Source organism: Malaclemys terrapin, chromosome 8 (genome assembly GCF_027887155.1).
Source record: "Malaclemys terrapin pileata isolate rMalTer1 chromosome 8, rMalTer1.hap1, whole genome shotgun sequence".
Classification (NCBI taxonomy): Eukaryota; Metazoa; Chordata; order Testudines; family Emydidae; genus Malaclemys; species Malaclemys terrapin.
In genome coordinates, this window is record NC_071512.1 from 95,088,390 (window position 1) to 95,109,966 (window position 21,577).

The 21,577-nt window shown below is 40.5% G+C and overlaps 1 protein-coding gene across 1 annotated transcript; it reads left to right on the top strand.

Annotated features, from left to right (window-relative positions):
- The first annotated feature begins 1,039 nt into the window (after window positions 1-1,039).
- On the top strand, window positions 1,040-21,517 carry LOC128842430 (E3 ubiquitin-protein ligase RNF170-like). Its single transcript, XM_054038434.1, has 6 exons — window positions 1,040-1,118; window positions 7,741-7,816; window positions 11,580-11,688; window positions 15,490-15,563; window positions 16,090-16,200; window positions 17,735-21,517. The coding sequence occupies exons 1-6, from the start codon at window positions 1,081-1,083 to the stop codon at window positions 18,038-18,040; spliced, it is 714 nt and encodes a 237-aa protein (XP_053894409.1). The 5' UTR covers window positions 1,040-1,080; the 3' UTR covers window positions 18,041-21,517.
- The last annotated feature ends 60 nt before the right edge of the window (window positions 21,518-21,577 follow it).

Consider the following 21,577-nt stretch of genomic DNA (forward strand, 5'->3'; position numbering starts at 1 on the left):
GTGCACAGCCACACACACAGGTATGTAATTTGTCATCATTATATTTATAATGATCAAAGTGGAGGGCATTCCTAGAGATTAGTAACTAACAAGGAGTGCTGTGTATTGCACTAATCCCATCTGGTCATTAATCTCTAGGGAAGTGCTTTGTTTGCCACATCAAAACTGCCGTAAGGAATGTCACTCACAAGAACAATTCCAAGTACCATTTTTTGCTCTGACTGCCATTATCCTGTTACATTGCTGACATTTTTCCCCCAGGGGGGCTACTCAAGGGCTGAAAAATCAAGCGTGTTTAAATCAAGGATCAAGGCCAGAGGCCTCAGCACTATGCAGGACTGAGCCCTTAATAGAGCTTATTAATTTTTTCTGCTTTGCTCGTTAAATTGTAAGAGAACCTTACAGGAATGAAAATGTATTCTTAGACTAGCTAGACCTTTTCCTGAGGGGCGTATACCAGAAAAAGGGACAAATCCTCTATGAAGATTACAGGTCTATCAGTTAAAATTCTTTGGGGTAAATTATTTCTTCTGTTGTAGACCAAAAAAACCCAAATCACATGATTAATTGGATTGTGTGCTGCACAATCGATTTAAATCGTTATGCAATATTAAGCTATCACAAGTGTCTGGCAAGTATTAAGATTGTTTCACCACAGTATTCTAGCTAAACGCTTATCTACGCACTAGATAGGCTGCTACTGTCTCATATGATCACAATATTAGTGGCATGACCTTGATCAAGTTAATATTTGAAGATAGTAATGCAATATTGCAGTTACATTTGTGTATCTTTGTAATCATGTTAAAAAAAATGTTAAAATTCTAGAGGACCCTTGGGGGATCTAAAAAAAAAAAGGAGCTAAGTTGCTTTATTTGAAAAGAGGTTTCTTTCCTTAGTGGAATTTAGACAATCTAACAAAACCTTGACATTAGGCAACCCAGTTAATAATTAACTAAGCTGAAGCCTGCCTCAATGAATTGTGTGTGATGACCCCACATCATAACACTTCTCTGTCAGCTGGCTGAAGAGAGAAGAAGTCTAGCTATTAAAGCCCTTCGCACAATTATAAAAGTAGGAATGCTAAGCCATACTTTATGCAGATCTTCAGAACCAAGGTAAGAAGAGAGCATTAGAATGATTACTGTGGTCTTTTATCGTAGAGTAAATGTTCCAGGTAAAAAAGATCCATAGCATTTTAACTATTGGAAACCCAAACTTAAATCTGTTTTTGAAAAGGGGGAACTTTGGCACCAACCAATTCCTCCTTCCTTGCAGGATGTCTAATATTTTTAATTTGCTTGTGGCCAGGCTTAATATGATCTGTAAAATAGGGATTGTGTTCAATTGCTGAAATTTACGTTCACGTTTGCAGCACAGTACAATCAGCTTTTGCAGTGTATTATTTATGTGCATCCTTAGCAGCAGTTTTAAAAGCACTGCACTTTAAACACAGCCACAGCTCATGTATCACAGGGGTTTGACCCTGAGATAACGTGGTACCATAAATTCTAGCAAGTTGAAACTTCAGAGAGAGGTCTGTTTTCATTCTGAATAATGTCAGATGTTCCTAACAAAAAGCACTAATAATAGTTAACACTTTTCATCTACATAGTGCTTGGCAAACTTTAATTAATGCCCGTAACTCACCCCTGTGAGTTGGGCAAGTATTGCATGCTTCAAATTAAATAAAAATTGCATATGTAAAACTCAGAGGTTAAGTGATCTTCCCAAGATCACTGAGGCAGAAAAAGGATTAGATCTTCTGGCTCCCCATTCAATGCTCTAACAACTAGTTCACACAATTTCCGTGTGCACTCTTCTTAACCATATGCAAGGCACAATAATGACAGCTAAACACTATGGGTTAGATTTTCAGAAATAGTTCAGCACACACAATTAGGGAGAGTTTCCCCCCCCCAAAGAGCTCTGCTTGCATTTAGACCCCAAAATATGTGGCCAGATTGTAAAATAGGTCAGCTCTCTTGAAAATCTGACCCTAAGTATCAAATTGGGAGCTTCTGGGGGCTGAACACCTTTGAAAATCTTGCCCTTGTTTTAGGTGCTTAAATGGGAGTAGAATTAGTTTGAAAATCTGGCTTTTATGGACATAACTGTGCTGTCTGAGAAAAGTATATAAACATAAGGATCTGATTTCAGAAAGGGAGACCTTCCAAACAATTTTTAAAAAGGAACAACTAAACCAACCCATATAAACCTGTAGCAAATGTAAGATTTGACATCAAGCACTATATATCAACATCCAGTACAATTCTTATATTTTAAATATACTAATCTTCAAAGGCTGTCACAAGCACATGTAGCATAAAAAAGGGGTTTTAGTTCTCTTCCAGTTGGGAAAAGTTTTACTTAGAAAGTCTCTTTGAGTTATCATCTATTTTTCCTGTTAAAAGGGACATGGTCTGGTTAAAAATAATGGCCCAAATTTTCTCACTTAGGTTTGTAAAATTCAGCACTTAAGTCTGTAGGTAGGTACCTAAATAACTGTGGTCTGATTTGCAGTAATGCTGAGCATTCGCAATTCCGAATGAAGTCAGTGTGAATAGTAGAATAACACTGAAAAATCAGACCACGCTTTTTAGGACCTGAATGCACATTCTCACGCCAAGCTTTAAGCACATAGATTTGAAAATTTTGGCTGATATTTTTAAAGAATCAGATTTCATGTCCAGGCTACAAATAACACTTGAGGTTAGTAAAAGTAACATTTTAACCTTCTAATTTATTGTCACACTGGTTATCTTGTTTCTGGTCAGATTATAGTCAATTTTGCTTTTAAATTCTACCATAAACTTGAAATATTTGGGCTGCAAACACTGCAGCGTAGGCCAGTATTTTAATTTAGTTAAAGTTGAATCTCTGACATAAAATTATGCTACCACCAAGAGGTGCTAAGGGTAGCACATCATATTCTCATCAGCAATAATGATAAATTCTTTTCTCAGATCTGCATGGAGGATCTTAACTCTACTATTCTTTTACCCTACCCCTCTACCTCTGCCCCACTAACACAATGGGACTTCTGGAGTTATAAGGTGGGCAGAATATTTGAGTTACCACCTTTTAGTTACTATGCAGACTTGAGAATAGAATTCTTTCAACCCTAACTAGGTGGGGTAACATGAATCGTGAGAGCACATTAGAACTTGGTTTTCATGCGTGACAGTTTGATGCATTTAACTAGTGACAAGTCTAAGCCTTGAATATCTCCAATCAAGGCAAATTCACAATTTCCTTTGCAAACTTGTTCTCTTGCCAGACTATTCTTATAAAATTATTCCTAACCAACCTAAATTTTCCCATTTGCAGCTGGAAAATATAGATAGGCACCACGATAGTGTGAAAACTCACTTTACATAGCATCTGGACTAAGTAGGCTATCATTATGTGGTCTAAAATATCTGTTTTAAAATTCAGATATGTATAATAAAGAGAACATTTTAAATAGGACACAAATAACTGAGAACATTTTAAAAATAATGGTGCTGACTATGGGATGTGATTAACTCTTTCAGATATATTTTTCATCACTTAATTAGTCTAATTCTGATCTCATACCAGCATTGTATCTATTGACATCAATGGGGTTATTCCTGATTTACAACAGCATAAATGAGATCAGAATCAGGCCCAATGTATTAAATAAATGCACATATCAGATAAATTTTCCCCACAGAATAATAGACTATACAAAAATAGTTTACTGTGAGACAGATCCTCAGCCGGTATAAACTGTCAAAGCTCTATTGATGGCTACATGAAGCTCTCCTATTCCCACTAGCTGAGAATCCGTTGCTGTATATCTGCCACTGACGGTCACTAAACGATGTACTGCTCTGCATCTTGTCCTACTGTGATAGTTCTTCGCAAGATGGCATACAAAATATCATGGGCCTGATTCTGATCTCAGATACACCACTATAAATTAGGGAGTAACCCCTATGAAGTTAATGAAGTCACACCAATGTCAGAGGAGAATCAGGCCCCGCGTTTTGGCAACCTCTGGGACAACAGTTAGCATTCATCTGCCACCCATGTCAGAGGATAATGGATTGACTTGGTCTGTCTCTAATGTATACCCCCAAATGGGGGGCCGACTGGTTTCCTGGTAATTTTCAGCAATGAAAGGACAATCATTACCAGTTTTTCACATGTTAAAAATAAATTTAAATAATCTTAGATTAAGAATATAATTATAATTTCCCCTTTATTTTGTTTGTTTTTTTTAAATTCAACTTTCTAGTGGGATATAAATAATTAAATAGAATAAACATTTCAAGACCAAACGGGCCAGCAGCAATATGGCGCTAGCAACTAGAAGAATTAACCTGCAAGGTTAATAGATATATTATGATTCAGTCTGTAGATTAGTCTGATAAACCTGGGGAGGACTGCATTAACAAGGACATGCGCAGCTCAGGGACAGACTATTTCCCTTGCAGCATTCCAACTCTTTTCCCTTTGCTGAGACCTATTTTAGATGTTGGATTTAGTTCAAGTTAAACAGATGGCAGCTCTGGTTCTTTTTTTAAACCAATGGTCACTTTAAACTACAAATGGGAGACTCAGGTCAGAGATAAGGATGCAGCTTATCTCAACTCATTTTTTATGGGAGTAGTCTGGCCCCATTATCCACAGCCCTTTGCACTGCTGAAATCTACCCAATTCTGGGCATCACATTTCCATTTTTTAGAGAGATCACTACAGCAATCCAACCAGCTTCTAGAAGATGCTTCTCTTTAACCTGCAAAAGCACTTAGACTAGAATTAAACCTCCAGGTGCAGAGCTCCAGTTACAGTACAATGTATCACCTTTACGGTGCCCCAGGCACTTCTACCAGCGCAGCAGCTCACCGACACCACCTTAGCCCATGTCTGGCATAATCAATCCCTTAGTGAGTGGTTTCAAATATCACCCTGCATAAAGCCAGCCCAGATCCTGCAAACACAGATACGGTGCTTTACTCACGTAAGCATTGCCGCTTCAGTAGGACAACTCACCTGAGTAAGGCAATCCATGCCCATCAGTGTTTCCAGGAGCAGAGTCCAAACATCTCATAGGACCACTGAGGTGAGCAATAATAATCAATGTAAATTGACCTTTTTCAACTGACTTTTCACCTTGTTGCAGTTAACTTCCTTATCATAGAGATATTATTTGATATTCTTGTATTGAACACTAATATTGAACCTGGCCTCTGCATCAAACATATTTTGCATCATTCACGGGGGCATAGTGGATTCTTGTGACACTAACCAAAAAGAGCACATCTTGAATATTTAATATTGACTAAAGTCATCTTTCCATACACTGCACACAAGCGACTTATCAAGACTGTCCCTGGTTTCCTTTGGGCTACAAAAGGGGGGCCTGCATCTGCAGAAAATTATCTATTGATTAAAAAGGGTTAATTCTTAACTATGACAATGAAAGGTAACAAAAGAGGAAGATGACCCTGAGTTAAGTTACTTATTTCCTTTCCCAGTGATGACTGTTTATTTCTACATTAATGAGTTGTGCACTGGCCACAGATTTCTCAGTTTGGAAAGGGTGTGCTTTTAGTTGCCCCTGTGTAAAGGCTGCATACCTGAATGCTCCTCACATACCTCACCATACTTGGGATATGTTCCTACTTCCACTAAAGTCAACTGGAGTTTTGCTGACATTGACTTCAATGGGAGCAAGAACAGGTCCATGCATTTTTCAAAAAGGCAATTTTGTTTCCCATTGGGGCAGATCAGTGAGCAGCCCCCTGCTCAAATGACAACAAAAAGAGTTTTTCCTCCTTTCTCGCAGTGATAGATATCACCTTTGGTTTCTAAGATCCACCCGCAGCCCATTTTTATATAAATATAATTAGACTGAACATTGGAGGTTTGTAGAAATATCACTGACAAAGGAACTGTGCAGCCTCTTTTGTTACCTAGAATGTGTTGTCTGAGGAAGATCACAACACTTGGAGGTGGATAAGTCTTATTAGATCACTGACTCCATTATTTTGAAAGGGAAGTATATAGTGTTAAATATCTCGTGTAGACATATACAAGAAAATTCATACAGGAAAAAGTGCTTTTCTACCCATGTATTAAATAGATTTTAAAACCCACACCTTTTGAATATAAGTGATATTTTTCAGTCTCTCCCTGTCAGGAGCTAGTCATCTTGTGTAAATAATTTTGCCATGTACAACACTGGCAGTATGGAAGCCCAGTGTGACAAGACAAAATTCATTACCTGCTTGGCAGTCAGGCTGAGACTTTTTTTTTTTTTCCCCCAACTGCCTTAGGGATATGGGATGTCCAGCTCCCATTAATTGTAATAGGAACGAAGCATCTAAATCCCTTACCTGGCTTTGGACATCACAACTTTATCACTCAAAAATTACAAAATCTGTCCCTCCTGGCTGACCCAAACACTTCTCTTTGTAGCCACTGAATAGGAGATTTCTCGTTTTACTGTCTAGAAAGCCCCCAGCCTTCTTTCCCAGAATGCAGGTGCAAACATTTATATGGCGGATCAGAAATGCACCCTTTAGGGATGGATTCTGACATCAGTTACACGAGTGTAACTCTGGAGAAGTTCCACTGGCAGCTTCAGAACCTGGCCTTCAGTCTTTGACTCTGCCAGGGAAAAGTCAAAGTCATTGTAGCTGTGGTCAGAGTGGTCCTCCTCTGGATAACTTTGTACAATCTGAAGAATTCCAAAAGGCCACGCAGGGCAGGGAAGCAATGAAAGCTCTTCAGATGTATTTTTAGTTTATTTAAAATGTGCTAATTTCTATGGACCTATTCCCCAAGTCAAAAGACAGACAATCTAGGGGGCTGAATAAGCCACTCTAATAATGATTACTAAAAGCCTACACGTACCCGCTTTCACCCTCCTCCCCAAAGGGCACGGCTGTCCTTTTCTAAGTTGCATATCCATAGAAAGATATTAGATTTTGTTTCTACTGCAGGAAAGCTGTTTTTAAGCTAATGGAGATTATTACAATATATGGCCAAATCTTGCAAGCCCTCTGCATTCTGAGTAACCAGTAATTTCAATTAGGGCTTTTATCTCGGTAAAGCTACTGCCATTCTAGTCTGGCCTTTTCTTTTGATTTGAAATTTGTCATACTGCATGAAATATACAATGAAACAAAATAAGATCTTAAATCTTGCAATTGTCCCAATGTGGGTAGATGCCGGAACTGTATGGAGCCCCTTTGAAATCAAGAGACCTGTTAGGTGCAGAGGTGTGCCCATGTAGAACAACTTGCAGGCTCAGGACCAAGAAAATTGACACATTAATCTTATTGTGGTAAGATCACATTGCAGGAGTTAGAGAATTTTCCATCTCACTTCATTCAATAAGTAAATATCACAAGAAGATAAATAACTGCTTGCTTGGTAGCACTATATTTAAATTTTTTGGCTTTATTTACATATTCTTGGGGTGTCATAATGAGGGGATCATTGTCAGATTGTCACCTGACCTTCTGATGTTTAAAAAAATGGATACACATGATGCCTTGAGTATAGTGGCTAGTATTTTCAATGTCCAAACACGATATCATTTACTGGCAATTCCTACCAGAAAAAAGCTTAGCACTTGATGAGTTTATGCACCCATTTGTGCAATGACTCAACTCAGGAATTGGGACTAATATTGCATGACAACACAGTAACATTGAAGTCTCCCATTTTCTAAATGGCATAAACTCTCTGTTTTTTTTACAGGTTTGCTAATTTAAGTCAGCAGAAGATGAGTCATCTGGAAAAAGACTATAAACATTTGTCCCCTAGGAATCCTATTGTAAGTTCATTATTTTAAAACATATTTCAATATAAAATGCCCAAGTAGTTTATACTTGTTGAGGTCTAGAGGTCAGGTGAGCTTTTCAGAATTTCCATCAGTTACGGTCTGGGACTGCTGGGTTTCCCTTGATTCAATATCTCAGTTACATAATTAGAAACACATTTGCTCCCTGTTTTTGTATCAGATAAAGTTTAAAAAAGTGAGTGTTTTATTACTTTTCAAACGAAAGGCTGATACATAATCCAATTAGGTAAAATATGCAACACGTAAACAAAGGCTGTGGACTCTGGGGCAGATCCTCAACTGTCATAGTTCCATCAGTGGGGCTGTGACAATTTACATCAGCTAAGGATCTGCCCCTTTATGTCAAACTTTGATGAAATCAGAGTTGACAAGTGTCCCCCATGAACCACACTGGGAGCTGGAATACGTTAATGTGCTGTGCCACGTGTGTTTTTTAAATCATATTGCGTTAAAATCTGTTTACTGTGAGGTCATTTTTCAGGGCTGCTGTTGCTGTTTGTAATTCCATTTCCCCTACCTTGGGCTCCCTAGTTATCAGTCTCTCAGCAGCTGAGCAGGGTGCAACCTGGTCAGTTCTTAGACAGGAGATCTTTAAGGCAAACCCAGATTGCTCCATGAAGTGGTGTTGGATTTTCATCAGGTGGTAGTCTTCCTTCTAGCTACTGCTCAACTAGCATCATTCCAGAATGTTAAGGTGTTCTATGCTGCTGGAGAGGTCTGTTCTGATGAGAGGTGAAACTGAGAGCCTCACCACTTAAAACACCCATAGTAATTTTTTCAAGAGAACCGTTGTTCCCAGTGACCTGGACAAATTCCAGTGGGGGTAATTAACATTCTGTCTATCTTGAATTACTTTGTCACTTAACTGAGTTTGGTATATGACACTTCTTGTCCTAACATGTTTGTTATGTTGCTGTGTGCTATTATTCCTCTCCAGAGGCAGCTGCATTTCAATGGTGGGTGAAGCAATTCATATATTTCACACACAGCATGTACAAGAAAGATTCTGTACACATTTACAATATCGTGACTACAGAAGGAAGAGAATTTTGTCAATAGTTTTGATATTTTATTTTTTAAAAATGTATTCCTCTTACTTACAGATCTTTGTCATGCAAAGAAATGAATTAGAGGGTGCTGATTTCAAACATATTCACTCAATGAACGGATAATTTTAGACTATGCTATGGCATGAATACCTGGATTCATGCTCCGTTATTTTGCAGAAATACATGTTAGCCTGTCTCTTTTTTTCTTGAAAGAGCTAAATTAATAAAAATTAAACCCATGCCTGATTTTTAAATGTGATTGAATCTTCATTAGTTTCTCTGGCTCTGCTGATGTCTGACATTCAAAGTTCTAAGTTCTATTTTTCCCTTTTATCACGTCTTCCATAAATACAGGGCTGGCTCTAGGCAACAGCAAACCAAGCACGTACTTGGGGCGGCACATTTTCAGGGGCGGTATTCTGGCCATTATTATTATTATTATTATTATTATTATTATTTGCTTCACGCGGCAAAAGCCTAGAGTCCGCCCTGGCAGCAGCAGCAGGGTGTCGTGCATAGGGGGCACCCTGGGGCCGCTGCGGTTTGCGCCGCGGGGGAGCAGCGCCCGCACCTTGTGGCTGGGCCGGGCAGTCTCCAAGCGGGCAACACTCGGGCTGGGAGCCGCCTGCAGATGCCGCAGGGCGGCTGCCCCCCAGTGCCGCAGCCGGGGCTGAATGAAGCGGCCCGAGCTGCCCAGAGACTGCGGCAGGGCGGCCAGAAGCAGCAGCAGGAGTGGGGCCATAGAGGGTAGGGCGCTGCCGTGCGGGGCATCCCGCTCTCTTGGGCTCTGCTCCCTCTGGGGCTACCCTGCCCCAGCAGTCCCCAGGCTCTGCCCTCCTGGGTCCCAGCCGGTCCTGGAGGCGGGAGCCCTGGCTGGAGGGACCCTGGGCTGAGGCATGGCCCGGGAGCCTCGCTGCTTACCCCGACCCTACCAGTGCCAGATCGGCTGGAGGCAAGGGGGGAGTGGGTGGAGTCAGCACTGGTGCAGGGGAGCCCAGGGCTGGGGTGGCAGGGGGTGCAGGTGGGGTGGGTGGGCGAAAGCCCAGCGCTGGGGCAGCAGGGCATGTGGGTGGGGGAGGGCAGTGGGTGGGGGGGGTGAGAGCCAAGGGCTGGGGGGCAGCCAAACTTTTTTTTTTTTTTGCTTGGGGCGGCAAAAAACCTAGAGCCGGCCCTGCATAAATAGATCAAATATGTGTGAAAGTGGGTTCATTGATTTGTCAGGAAAGTGTATGCCAACCTGGTGTTTGAACTACGAATCAGAGCAAATAAGAAAATTGGCACTGATGATCTTGTTGAGCAATAAGGTATGACAAGCATATGGTGATCTCCTGAGTTAATCATATGTTTGCCTGATTTTTCTCTGTGGGGAAAAAAAATTCCATAGAATTTTGTCCGTCATCATAAGCCACAAATACTTTACACTGCTTTCTGATCAAAATGCAAAATGAAGTTGTGGAATTGATGCTAGTCCTCTATCTGTACCCTTTGAAAGTACATAAGATGTGAATGACAAATGGCATTACCCACTTTCAGCACATGCCTTAAAACAGATGAACTTCTGTGGAAGTTCAAATTCAGAAGACCCCAATACTTAATGGGAGTGACATGAAAATTAGAATAACTATATCTCCAAGAGGATAGACTAACTGCACTGTTATTAGACTAACTTCACTGGTTGATCTAAGAGTAGCTATGACAAGTGATGATTACCTAAATGCAAGTTTTTCATTGATCTGTATAAATAATACAAGACAAGCACATTCTGTCTCATGATCCATTACAGACCAGCTCATAAATCTGAATAAGCGAAGCTGGCAAAAACTGTCAATGACAGCAAGGATTTGATATGCAGTACGAAAATTGCACCTGAGTGGTTTCCTCGCCACTCACTAAATCAGACATGGCAGAGATGAACATAATGCCAGGTAGATTGGCTTTTTAGCAATGGGAACGTGGGTAATCTAGAAAAAAACATCTGGAAACCAAGGTAAGCCTTATGGCTTTCACAGATTAGAATTGTAGCCTAGGATACTCTAAAGCCATTGTAATAAATGCCTGGCCACCCATGACCTCACAGTGCTCCTCTAAAGCATCACAAGGGTAGAACTTGTATCATGCTACTTTGAAACCATGCCCTCTATTTGAGGTATTAACTATAGAGGGCCTACGACACACAGTTGACAGGTAACGATGCCACCCCACAGCAGGCAGTAGTACACATACACCCTAATCAATTCATTCCAATATAGTTAGGACGTTACTGAGGAAGATGGAGGAGAATAATAGTGGCAGTGGAGGGCCAAAGAAATATTTGGACTGCTGAGGCAGAATTTAGGGCTTTGAGTTAGCAGTAATGATGAGCTGGGCAATGTAATGGACTAAACCATTTACATCGTCCAGGAAAGAGGCATGATCTACTGGTCTGTTCACAAGACTGGAGGCAAGGAACTCCCGAGTTCTAATTCTGCTTCTGACACTGATCCCATCTGTGGCAGTGGACAAGTCACTTAACTTCTGTGTGCCTTATTTTCCCCATTTCTGTGGAGATGATTCCTCACACGGCTGTTGTGTAGTGAATGTTTATGAAGCTGTTTGAAGACATGTGCTATTAATAATTATTAATAAACTGAATATGTCAATCAAAATATGCATCTACTAGAAATGTTTGATTTTTTTTTCTCCTTTAGGAAGCTCTCAGACATTGGCAACCTCCTTATCACAGTGATTTAAGCTGCCCAATCTGCCTCCAGACAGCTACTTTCCCAGTAGAAACCAATTGTGGACATTTATTTTGTGGTAAGTTTTCCAGATTAGCATGCACAGTGCTTCGTAAATGAGTATGTACACCACACACATTACTGAAATCTCAGGAAGTGTGTACTTGTGGGCCCAGGCGTGAGCCCACTGAATCCATGGCGTTCTGCCACTGGGAGTAGGATCACACCCATCTTTGTTAATTTGAAATCACTAGAAAAATCAACAACATTTCTGTTTGCCCACTGCCTTTACATGTATGAGGCTGTGAAAGGGTTTGAAATACCCAGAAAATCTTGAGGCAATAAACAGGCAACAGATACCTCTGATGCCAGTCTTATATTGATCAATTCCAGTGGAGCCCATGAGATGCACAAAAGGGTAGTAAATACAGATTGTAATATTTATGCAAAAACAAAGAGTACAAATCCCGCATTCCTATAATGTTAAAGTTATAACTTTAAACACAAAGAAACTAAGAAATGTAAAGTTCAATTTATAATGTCAATTTATAAGGCACACATGGGGCCCAATTTTGATCTCAGATCCATCTATACAGCTCCCATGGAAGTCAGTTTGAATTGCCCCTGTATATCTAAGAGAACAATTGGTCTCTCTCTATGGGTATATTTTTAAAATCCACAATTCTCAGTAGGATTGTTCTGGTCACATTTACACTGGTATAAAATTGAAGTAAGAATGATCAGAATCAGGCCCAATATGTGCCATGAGGTGAGTTAAGATTACTAGGAGAGCCTTAACTTCTGGATGTCTTGACTTATGAGTGTGTAAAATGGTAACCTTAATGCTAAATACAAGCTTTTATATTTTCCTCTTTGTTTTAAAGTGTGTGTGTGTGGGGGGAGCTTAAATACCAGGGTGATTCTCCAGTGCTGAACTGAATTTTTATGCTGATGTAATTATTGACTTAAAAGGAATTACGCTGGTATAAAACTGGAACAATCTATGAACTGATTTCATGATGTACTTCCATGTTTGCATAGGCAAAAAAATTGTGCAACTATTCTGCTCTGGCTGTGTACAGGGGCCAGATGTAAATTACATTTACATCCAACTGACACTTTAAGTTCCCTTGAGAGAACGGCATAAAGAGACTTTAGTGTAAATGAGAATAAGACCATCAGACACTAATGCTGTGGCAGGGGTTTTGGGGGGAGAGGGGGACAACACACCATAAGCATATGCTGAAGAGAGTGGTGGGACCATCTTCTCCTAGGGCATCATCACATCCACTACTATGTGCTTTGGAAAGAAAACAGATCTCAGCAGTAGATGTGGGTAGGTGCCTGGAAATGTGCTGGAAGATTTATTTTCTATTACAGAAACACATTTTTTTTCTAGGAAGTATCATTCTTCTGCACAGCTTGTTCAAGCACACTGCCTCCATCTTCACAATAAAAAGCACAGTGCAAATAAATAATTTATCAAAATCAGGGAGCACTTCCTAGGAACCAGCCACTATGAGAGTCTACATGGGAATACTTGAGGATTCTCCTTGTATGGGTTGGGCTGGTGTACATGTATTGCTTGATAAAATGCACATGCACACAGAAAAAGACCTTGAATTTAATCCAAGCCAGAACAAATCTGAGCAAAACATGGCCCCCAACACACGTTTCAAATAATATCAGACAAGTTGCATTATACAGATTTTTCAAATGAGGAGAAAGACATAGCAGTGAAGAATAATATTATCATCATTTCCTCTTCCCTAGACTTATTTCCCTTTCTTTCTTTAGACTTTGTTTTCCTCCAACCGTATAATCATTTATTCTTCAAAAACATGATCCCACCCCAGTGTTGTAAAATACCTTTATTTCTATAGAATCGGCCCCTTGCACAAAGTCCCACTCTAAAGTTTTATTCATTTAAGACATGAAAAGCAGACTATCAAAAAAGTGCAGCAAAGGCCTAAATCCGCCCTGACTGAAGTCAATGGTAAAATGCCCACTGGTTTCCATCAGAACAGGATTAGGTCAATGCTGAGCACTTTTGATGAATCCCACTCTGATACAAAGTTTTATTGTTTTTTTAAATGTGGCCAACCCATAGCTTTTCAAGCAGATTAACTGGAGATTTACAGAAAAATTGGAATTTATTATTATTGGTAATTAATTCATACAGTTCTTCCCTAAGTTTTCATTTTCAGATTCATTTTGAACCATATGTTCAGGAAGTTAGGAGGAAAACTGATCTTGAACCAATATTTTTTTCTAATTACCAATAACCACAGAGTATTTCAGTGAAGCCCCGTGAACTCCCTCAAAAAGCAGTGTAGCAAACTCGATTAAAACGGGATTTGGTCTAATTTATGAAAACACACTGCCACACAAATACCTGAACTTCAGAGGGGTCTTTCCCTTCCTGCGATCCTTTACAAACGATTCAACATGCAACATTTTTAATTGCCATGGGTTGCTTTTTTAAAAGCCATTGGACAGCTAAGATTTGATCATGCACTGAGATCCTGTTGTCTTCAGGAGGGGTTGGCATAAAGCAATCTGCCCACATGGATCTTAGTGCAGGGTAAGGGCTTAAATGGCCAAAGCAACCTCTGAAATCCAACATGAAGTTTTTTCTATCTGAGCTTTGCACGTGCAAAAGCTTGGAGCTGGATGCCGGGCTGCATTTATACACACAACACGGGGATTTAGATCTAGATGCTGTCTGATTTCAAAACTGAGCTTTTGCACATGCAAACAAGAAATAAAGGCTGTAACAAACAAACAAACACTGCACTCAAACAAAAACAAATGTTAAATGTCGCAGCCATTGTTTCAGATATTGGGGTGAGGCTCCCTTGCAAAAAACAAACAAAAACCCCCAAAAACTTTTGGGCCAAATTTAACATCCCTAATAGCTATATACTTGATTTCATATGCTCCAGTTAAAACATTGTTTCCCATGTAGCCACCCTTCTGAAGCATGATCCTAAAAAAGAAAGTATAATTACTGATTTTTTTCCTAAATTGTGGGCTCCCAAAGACTTGATATTATAGGGTTGCTCAGGAGTGCCCACTGGCTGGTACAGGTTATTTTTAAGAATAAAAGAATTAAAGTGCAGTTCAGCTCTATAAAATGACAATCAAAAATGGCATTTTGGGGGTTCCACAGTTATTTTCACTGTGTTCATAGCAAATCAGATCAGTTTACAAGTGAAAAGATTTTTTTTCTCACAGTCAGGCTGGCAAGCAGAGCCTGGGATCTGAAAGTCAAGCTGGGCTCTTTTTGGGTTTCGAGCTGTTATATCAAATCCTGCCCTCAGCAGTGCTTGTGCAATCACTCTGTCCCCAAACTGTGGCCTGAGTTATACCTGTGCAACTCTCTGTCTTCAGTGAAGTTGTGCAGGTAAAACAGAGGACATAATATAAGGACAGAGGAGTTGCCTTGATGGGCATGCAATTGGAACTGACCCTTCTGTTGACGAAGAGGACAGAACAGAATGCAGCAGCTGTGGCAGTTCCACAGAGATGACAGTAATAGAAGAGTAAACAAATTTGTAGTCACTAAGAGCCAGTTTCTCATCCCCTTATTCACAGTGATGAGCACCTTATTCCAAAAGTGGCCCTGTGGAGGTCAATAGGGCTCCTTTTGGAGTCAGGTCCTATTGTACTTCAGAGTCTCACCTGAAAGAAGCAGATATGTCTCTGAACACACAGAAGGAGCAGGGCCATTTTTACACCGTCACTTTTCAGAGTGGCGTCTAGGCAGATACAAGGGGAGGAAAGGGGGCTAATAACTTAGATGGCCTCCCTGTAAATCCTTTTTACCTAAATATTCTTCAGACCATTTGCCTTAATATATCAATTTTGCTTTTTGTAGGTTCCTGTCTAATTACATACTGGAAACATGGTTCCTGGTTAGGAGCAATAAATTGTCCTCTCTGCAGACAAAAAGTAAGAGTAATTTCTATTCTATACATCTGCTTTTTGACAGTTAGTGAATTAAGAGAAGAGATACCAAGGGTAATATTTGTACAGCCTCTTATTTTCTAGCATCTCAAAACCCATTTAGGCTGGAATGGCACTACAGTCATTTGCCGCTATCATCTGAAGCCTGTCATATCAGGGAATGCTGTAAAATATTAAATGTGCCTCCAGTGCTTCCCCCCCCCTCATAGTTGTTGAATCTCTGGCATAAATATTTCATAAAACCAAGACAGAACTTCTTATCCTCATCTGACCCTTGCCAGAGGCTGCACATTATATTGAGAGAACATACACTCCTTTCAGAAGGAGAGGGTTTGCATGTAGGAAATGGACCCACTGACCTGAAACTTGGAGCCAGGCAAAGGTCATTGTGACAGAAATATTGACAGGCATAATAAATTGCAGAAGAGTATTTTTCTTAATGCTGCAAGACCTGCATCGTTTTACATTCAGTTGTATAGTTCTAACGCTCATTTTTGTTTTCCATGGGAAGGTGATTCTTCTGTGTAATGCCTCTTGTGAAAATCAACAAGATAAGCCAAGCAAGCGGATTGTACGTGACATCAGAGATTACAACAAGCGTTTCTCTGGACAACCTCGACCTGTAAGTGCGGATATTTCTACATCCGCTTAATTAGCCCTATCCCAAGCTGCAGTGGGTTGAAAGAGACTGAACAGTGTAAGCTAATTGGTCAGTATGGGAGTTCCGTCTTTGGGTGTTCGTATTGTTCGTAGCTTTGTAAGGAAGTCGCGCCAGTTACAGCAAGGCTCAACATCCTATTAGCCGAGTGCCCTGCGGCAGGTGCTTTTGACCAGGGTGCTTAGGTCCCGGCTCAGTCATTCTGGAAGGGAGGGGAAAACAAGTGGGGAGATTAGGCAAGGGAGAGAAAACTGAACTAGAGATGGGCCAAACTGGAGTATGTGGCTCAGTTTTGAACCCCAGGATCTTAGCCTGCCTCTAGGGATTTGCTTCTAAGTCAAATCCAAAACCAGAAAGGAGTTATCTTTCTGTTTGGAGGTGGCCAAACTCTCAGGGGTGAAGCTAGCATGGCTGTTCACATTGTCTACAGTGTAAACCACCCACTGAGGCCAAAATCCTAGCAGGCCTGGAGGCTCAACGGGCAAAGGGACAGATGTGTAAGATGAAGGCTAGACGTACGTGTGCTCTATAAGTCATGCTGATTCCTTGCTAGACAACATATATTGCCTGCCCTAGGCAGCCCTTCCTTGCCTTCTGGTGGAGGGCCTGCTAAGGGCTACGGATCTTACTTTAGCCTCTGGACTGGAGGTTATTTCTTCAGGTTAATAGTTTTCCTTACTTCATTAAACCATTACAATGGCCAAGGGAAAATCCAGATATAATATTTCCTCTTGTATATTTACTCCAGGCATGGATCAGTACGTAGTTTATCAATTTAATATACTAACAGGGCAACGGAGTGTAGCAGGGGCTAGCGATTGTCTGTACCGTATGGAAAAACTAGTTAGCTTAAAGGGTCACTGGGTATCTTGGTATCATAGTACTAGGGTGACCAGATAGCAACGGTGAAAAAATGGGACAGGGGGTTGGGGCCTATAGGCACCTATATAAGAAAAAGTCACAAAAAATGGGACTGTCCCTTTAAAAACGGGACACCCTACATAGTACCTGCTATTGCCAGTAGGGCAGTCCTACAGTCCCTCTTTATATTTACCTCCCCATGCCTAGAGTTTGCCTGAGTAAAGACTGCTGGACTGGGCTGCCAAGGCCAGATTTTCAAAAGAGCATACAGTCTCACGTTGAAGCACTCCACGCCCACACCCGAGATGACCTTTTCAAAAGAGATCAGCAGTCAATACAACAATTATGGTGGGATTTTCAAAGGGCACAACACCACATATAAGGCGTTGTTTTGAAAGTCTAGTCTTTTATTTTGGTATCTGAGTGGGAGCTGAGCTCTTCTGAAAAAATCTGTCTCTGAATCTTAGAAAATAAGTGAATAGTGTAGCTGGACTTGGACATTAGAGGTAAATCTTGTGATTAAGAAATTTTAGACTAAAACATTGATTAGAAGCTTATCTGGTAACCAAAAAAGCTCCATGAATTAGAGTTAGAGAAAATAATATCACTTCATAACCTAATGCAACTGAATATTTAGTTTGCAGATTACCTTTATGACCTGCCGCTACTCCTAAATCTTGCCTTAAGAGGAATCTTCACGCTGGGCGGTCTCGTATGGATCTTCTTCCTAAGAATTGTTGTTTGCTCCTTTGGGACCATCATGTGCTTAACTTCCCGATTTGACGTGATGCATGAATCTCTTTGTGGAATCCTCGCAGCAGTCGATGACCTAGTTGTCGTTTTCCTCCTTTTAATTTGCATGTTTAACATTTGCCAGCAAATGGAATCAGAAGGTATAAATATGGCAAGTTCTACAACTCAGACCATGCTGTCGGAATCCTGATAGACTCAAACTTCTACTTCTTCGTGAGCCTTCATCAGCTTGTGTCAGGCTTCTCCATGACTCTGGGGGCAGCATGCGATGGACTGATTTTTGAAGAACGTTCTAACATTGACCTATAGTGGAGCGAGACTCAGTACACTTGCCATGGCCAAGTGATTAATTTGTGCAAATGCTCACAAGCCTAGGTTATTCATACAGCGATGTATTTACTAGATTTCTGCAAGGTGAAGCAGCCTTTTATGTGACTTCCCTTAACATACAAGACCTGAAATGACATTGTCTGGGAGCTATGTGTAACCCCCACACTTGCTGGGTGTGGTGCTCTGTCCCATGCAGTGGCACCAAGACCACTTAGAGAGAGACTAATGAGTCTGCGCTACATCCTTAGCTAAGAGCCATATGGCTTTTAACTCATGCACTAGAGGCTCATGCACTGAGCTTCTGAGGTTTGATCCCGCCCACCAGCGACCGGGGTCTGTTGGCGTTACATATGCACAAAGCCTAAAATTGCAAAGCCAGTCACTTTATACCTGAACATTTTTCAGGAAACCACTTTACATCTAACTAGTTGCATCTCAGTTCTGGTTTACTAAATTTAATTTCGAGACCCTAGAGAGTCTTATTACTGTAGAACTTTCTAAGACGCTACAAGTGTGGCATGGGAATAAAATGTCAACTACATGGTTCCTCTAAGAGGTTGTCTGTAGGTGCTTTGTGCCACCAAAGTTTATTACGATACGCTGATCCATCAGGCTACAAACTTTCCCAGGTATCTGTTTAACTATTGTAATCTTGATGTTAAAACAGACAATATGAATACGTTCATAATACTAGCTTGAGTTAAAATACAAAATGAAATAAAAGTACTCTAGGGAGAGTGAAATAAAAAGGGATTGAAAGGATTATGCAAGGAATCTGAACAAATCTTTATCCAACTCTCAAATATATGAACACAAGGTACATTTTTTAGCAGCTTCCTTAAGCTCTGTGCATCTGAGTTTTAACAAAGTCAGCATTGTTGTTTGTTTCCTGTAAACTTTGTATGCTCCCTGTAGTTTCCTTGTAAGTTCCTGTACTAGTTCAGCAAAAAACATTAAGGCCAAATTTATGATGATGATATAAATAGTAGGAAGCCCATGACAGTCTTGTTGTTTTTTTTGGCAAGTAGTTAAAATTATTGGGATACTGCAAGAAAACACTGCATTCTGTACATAGATAATTTGTGATGTGTATTGAAAATAACAGAACTACTCTTCACATATTACATGTGTGTATGTATAAATATATGAATATTTATTGTTTACAATATATTGGTCTCTAACAGTCATGTTTGTGGGATTTTTTTTTGGGTGACATTTTCAATTGACATAACTTTTATCATCCTCTTGAAGTTCATGCTATACTATACCAATATTGAACCCCACTTTTCCCTGTTATTTACTGTGCTATGTCCCCCCCCCCACGTTATACCCTTCAACTGTCATTGGTTTTAATTATGAACTCAGAAAGCATAGATAGAGAACTCTTTCCTCATACTAGGTACTACGGAGAGGGCAGCAACTGCTTTTCCATGAGTTGCAAGGCAGGAAATATATTGTGTCTTTTCTTTAAAAAAAAAAAAAAAGTTGCCAGATGTTTTTGAGCACTGACTACTAACATTGATTTGGTTTCAGAAACTGGCTGTTATTTTTAAGGTACCCTGAGTATAATTTTGTCGTCAGGTGACTCCTGTTTGCACTTAACTTGGAGTTGCAGTCTATGCTATTACTAAAGAATGGAATTTGTATTAAGCCAAGTGCATAAAGTTGGGGTCACATTTCATATAAATGTACTATAGTTATTGCTGTTGTATAGTAAGGGCTCAGTGTGAGAGTGGCCGAAGAATAGGCTGGGAGTTTCGGAGTTAAAAATGTTGTCATTGGTGATCTAGAATAGAGTCACAATTAGTTTGCATGGTCGGTTGTGTGCTTTTTAAGGCTGCTAAGATACCTCTCTCTCTCTAACTCCACCTTTGTTCCCCTTTCATGGTGAATGCTGTCGCCTTTGCTTTTTAAACAGGGTTAAAACCCTAACTTGCCAGGCAATAACAATACACAAATCATGGATAAGTAACAGAATGTTTCTCCTGTGAGACTTAGTGAAGTCATTGGGGGTGCTCAGATTCTTGCAGGATTGGGGCCTCATATCTTACAAGGGAGCCCTGTTTCTCTTTGGTTTGCAATACACAGCATGGGAAGTCTTTTGTGCAGGCACAAACGCAGGACAGGGAGAAGCCAACTTGTGCCTCTCCTGCACTTATATATTGGGGCTCCATGCTCAACACTCTCAGTTTCATGTCTCCTGCGTCACCAGACACAGACCCTGTCTATGATGCGAGGATGGGACCAGCTTCATCTGGACAGCTTCACTGGTGGCTATACGAGAAGCAGCCAGCAGGATGTTTTATTAGCATCTGTGAGTCACGGAAAGGCACCTGCATGATAAACATGCTTAAAAAAAATAATTGTATCGGCACAATCTGATCTTTAAATATGAATGGCTGGCTGTTTTTCCATCTTCAAAATAATTGGTGCACATTAAGGACGAATCACTTGCCATAGACAAAATGGATAGAGTTATCTGACAGCCAAGTGTCTGACACTGCAAGGAGGGGGAAAGCACCCAAATAAAAAACAATTACTTTTGAAATTTGCAGTGTGTCAGAGGAAAAAAAAACAAAACACAAATTCCAGGTCACAAGCATCTTTCGAAAATATCAGCACCCAGACAGAAATGCTATCATCAAATTTTACCCTCTGGACAGTAGGAGTTTGACCATGAAAATTCAATGTCAATCTTAACTGTATCAGGTGAGTGGTGCTAGAATTAAACGGAGCAGTAGACCTGCTTTGCTAGTCATCTTATGAAACCGTACAGCAGAATCCATGTTAAAAATGCAACAGCCTTTCTATCCTAGCCACTAGTGGTTTGCTTTGGTGAGCTAATTAACTGATTTCTTCTGCTTTTCCAGCTCATGGTCATTACCTTATTGTTGGCCTTGGTGGCATGTCTGTTTTTTTTAACTGGAGTCAGTGGTCATCTATAGTAGTCATTCTCAAACAGGGGTCTGGGGCAGGTTTCAGGGGGTCCGCCGAGCATGGCCGGCATTAGACTCGCTAGGCCCCAGGGCAGAAAGCCAAAGCCCCGCCACACAGGATTGCAGCCCAGGGCCCCAGACCCCATCACCTGGGGCTGAAACCAAAGATTGAACAACTTAGCTTCACAGTACCCCTTGTAGTGTGAGGCCCTGGACAATTGTCCTGCTTGCTACCCTCTAACACCGGTTCTGGCTTTTATATGCAGAAAAAACATTGTTGTGGAGTTTTTATAGCATGTTAGGGGGGGCTCAGAAAGAAATAGGTTGAGAACCCCACTCTATACTTCTGTGGCGTGCAGTGGCTTGAAAGATTACTCAGTGCAGCAGCATGTAGTGAAAGTACTAGAGTTTTAAATTAAAATTAGAAAGAACAATTTTGTTTTAATTTGAATGACACAATG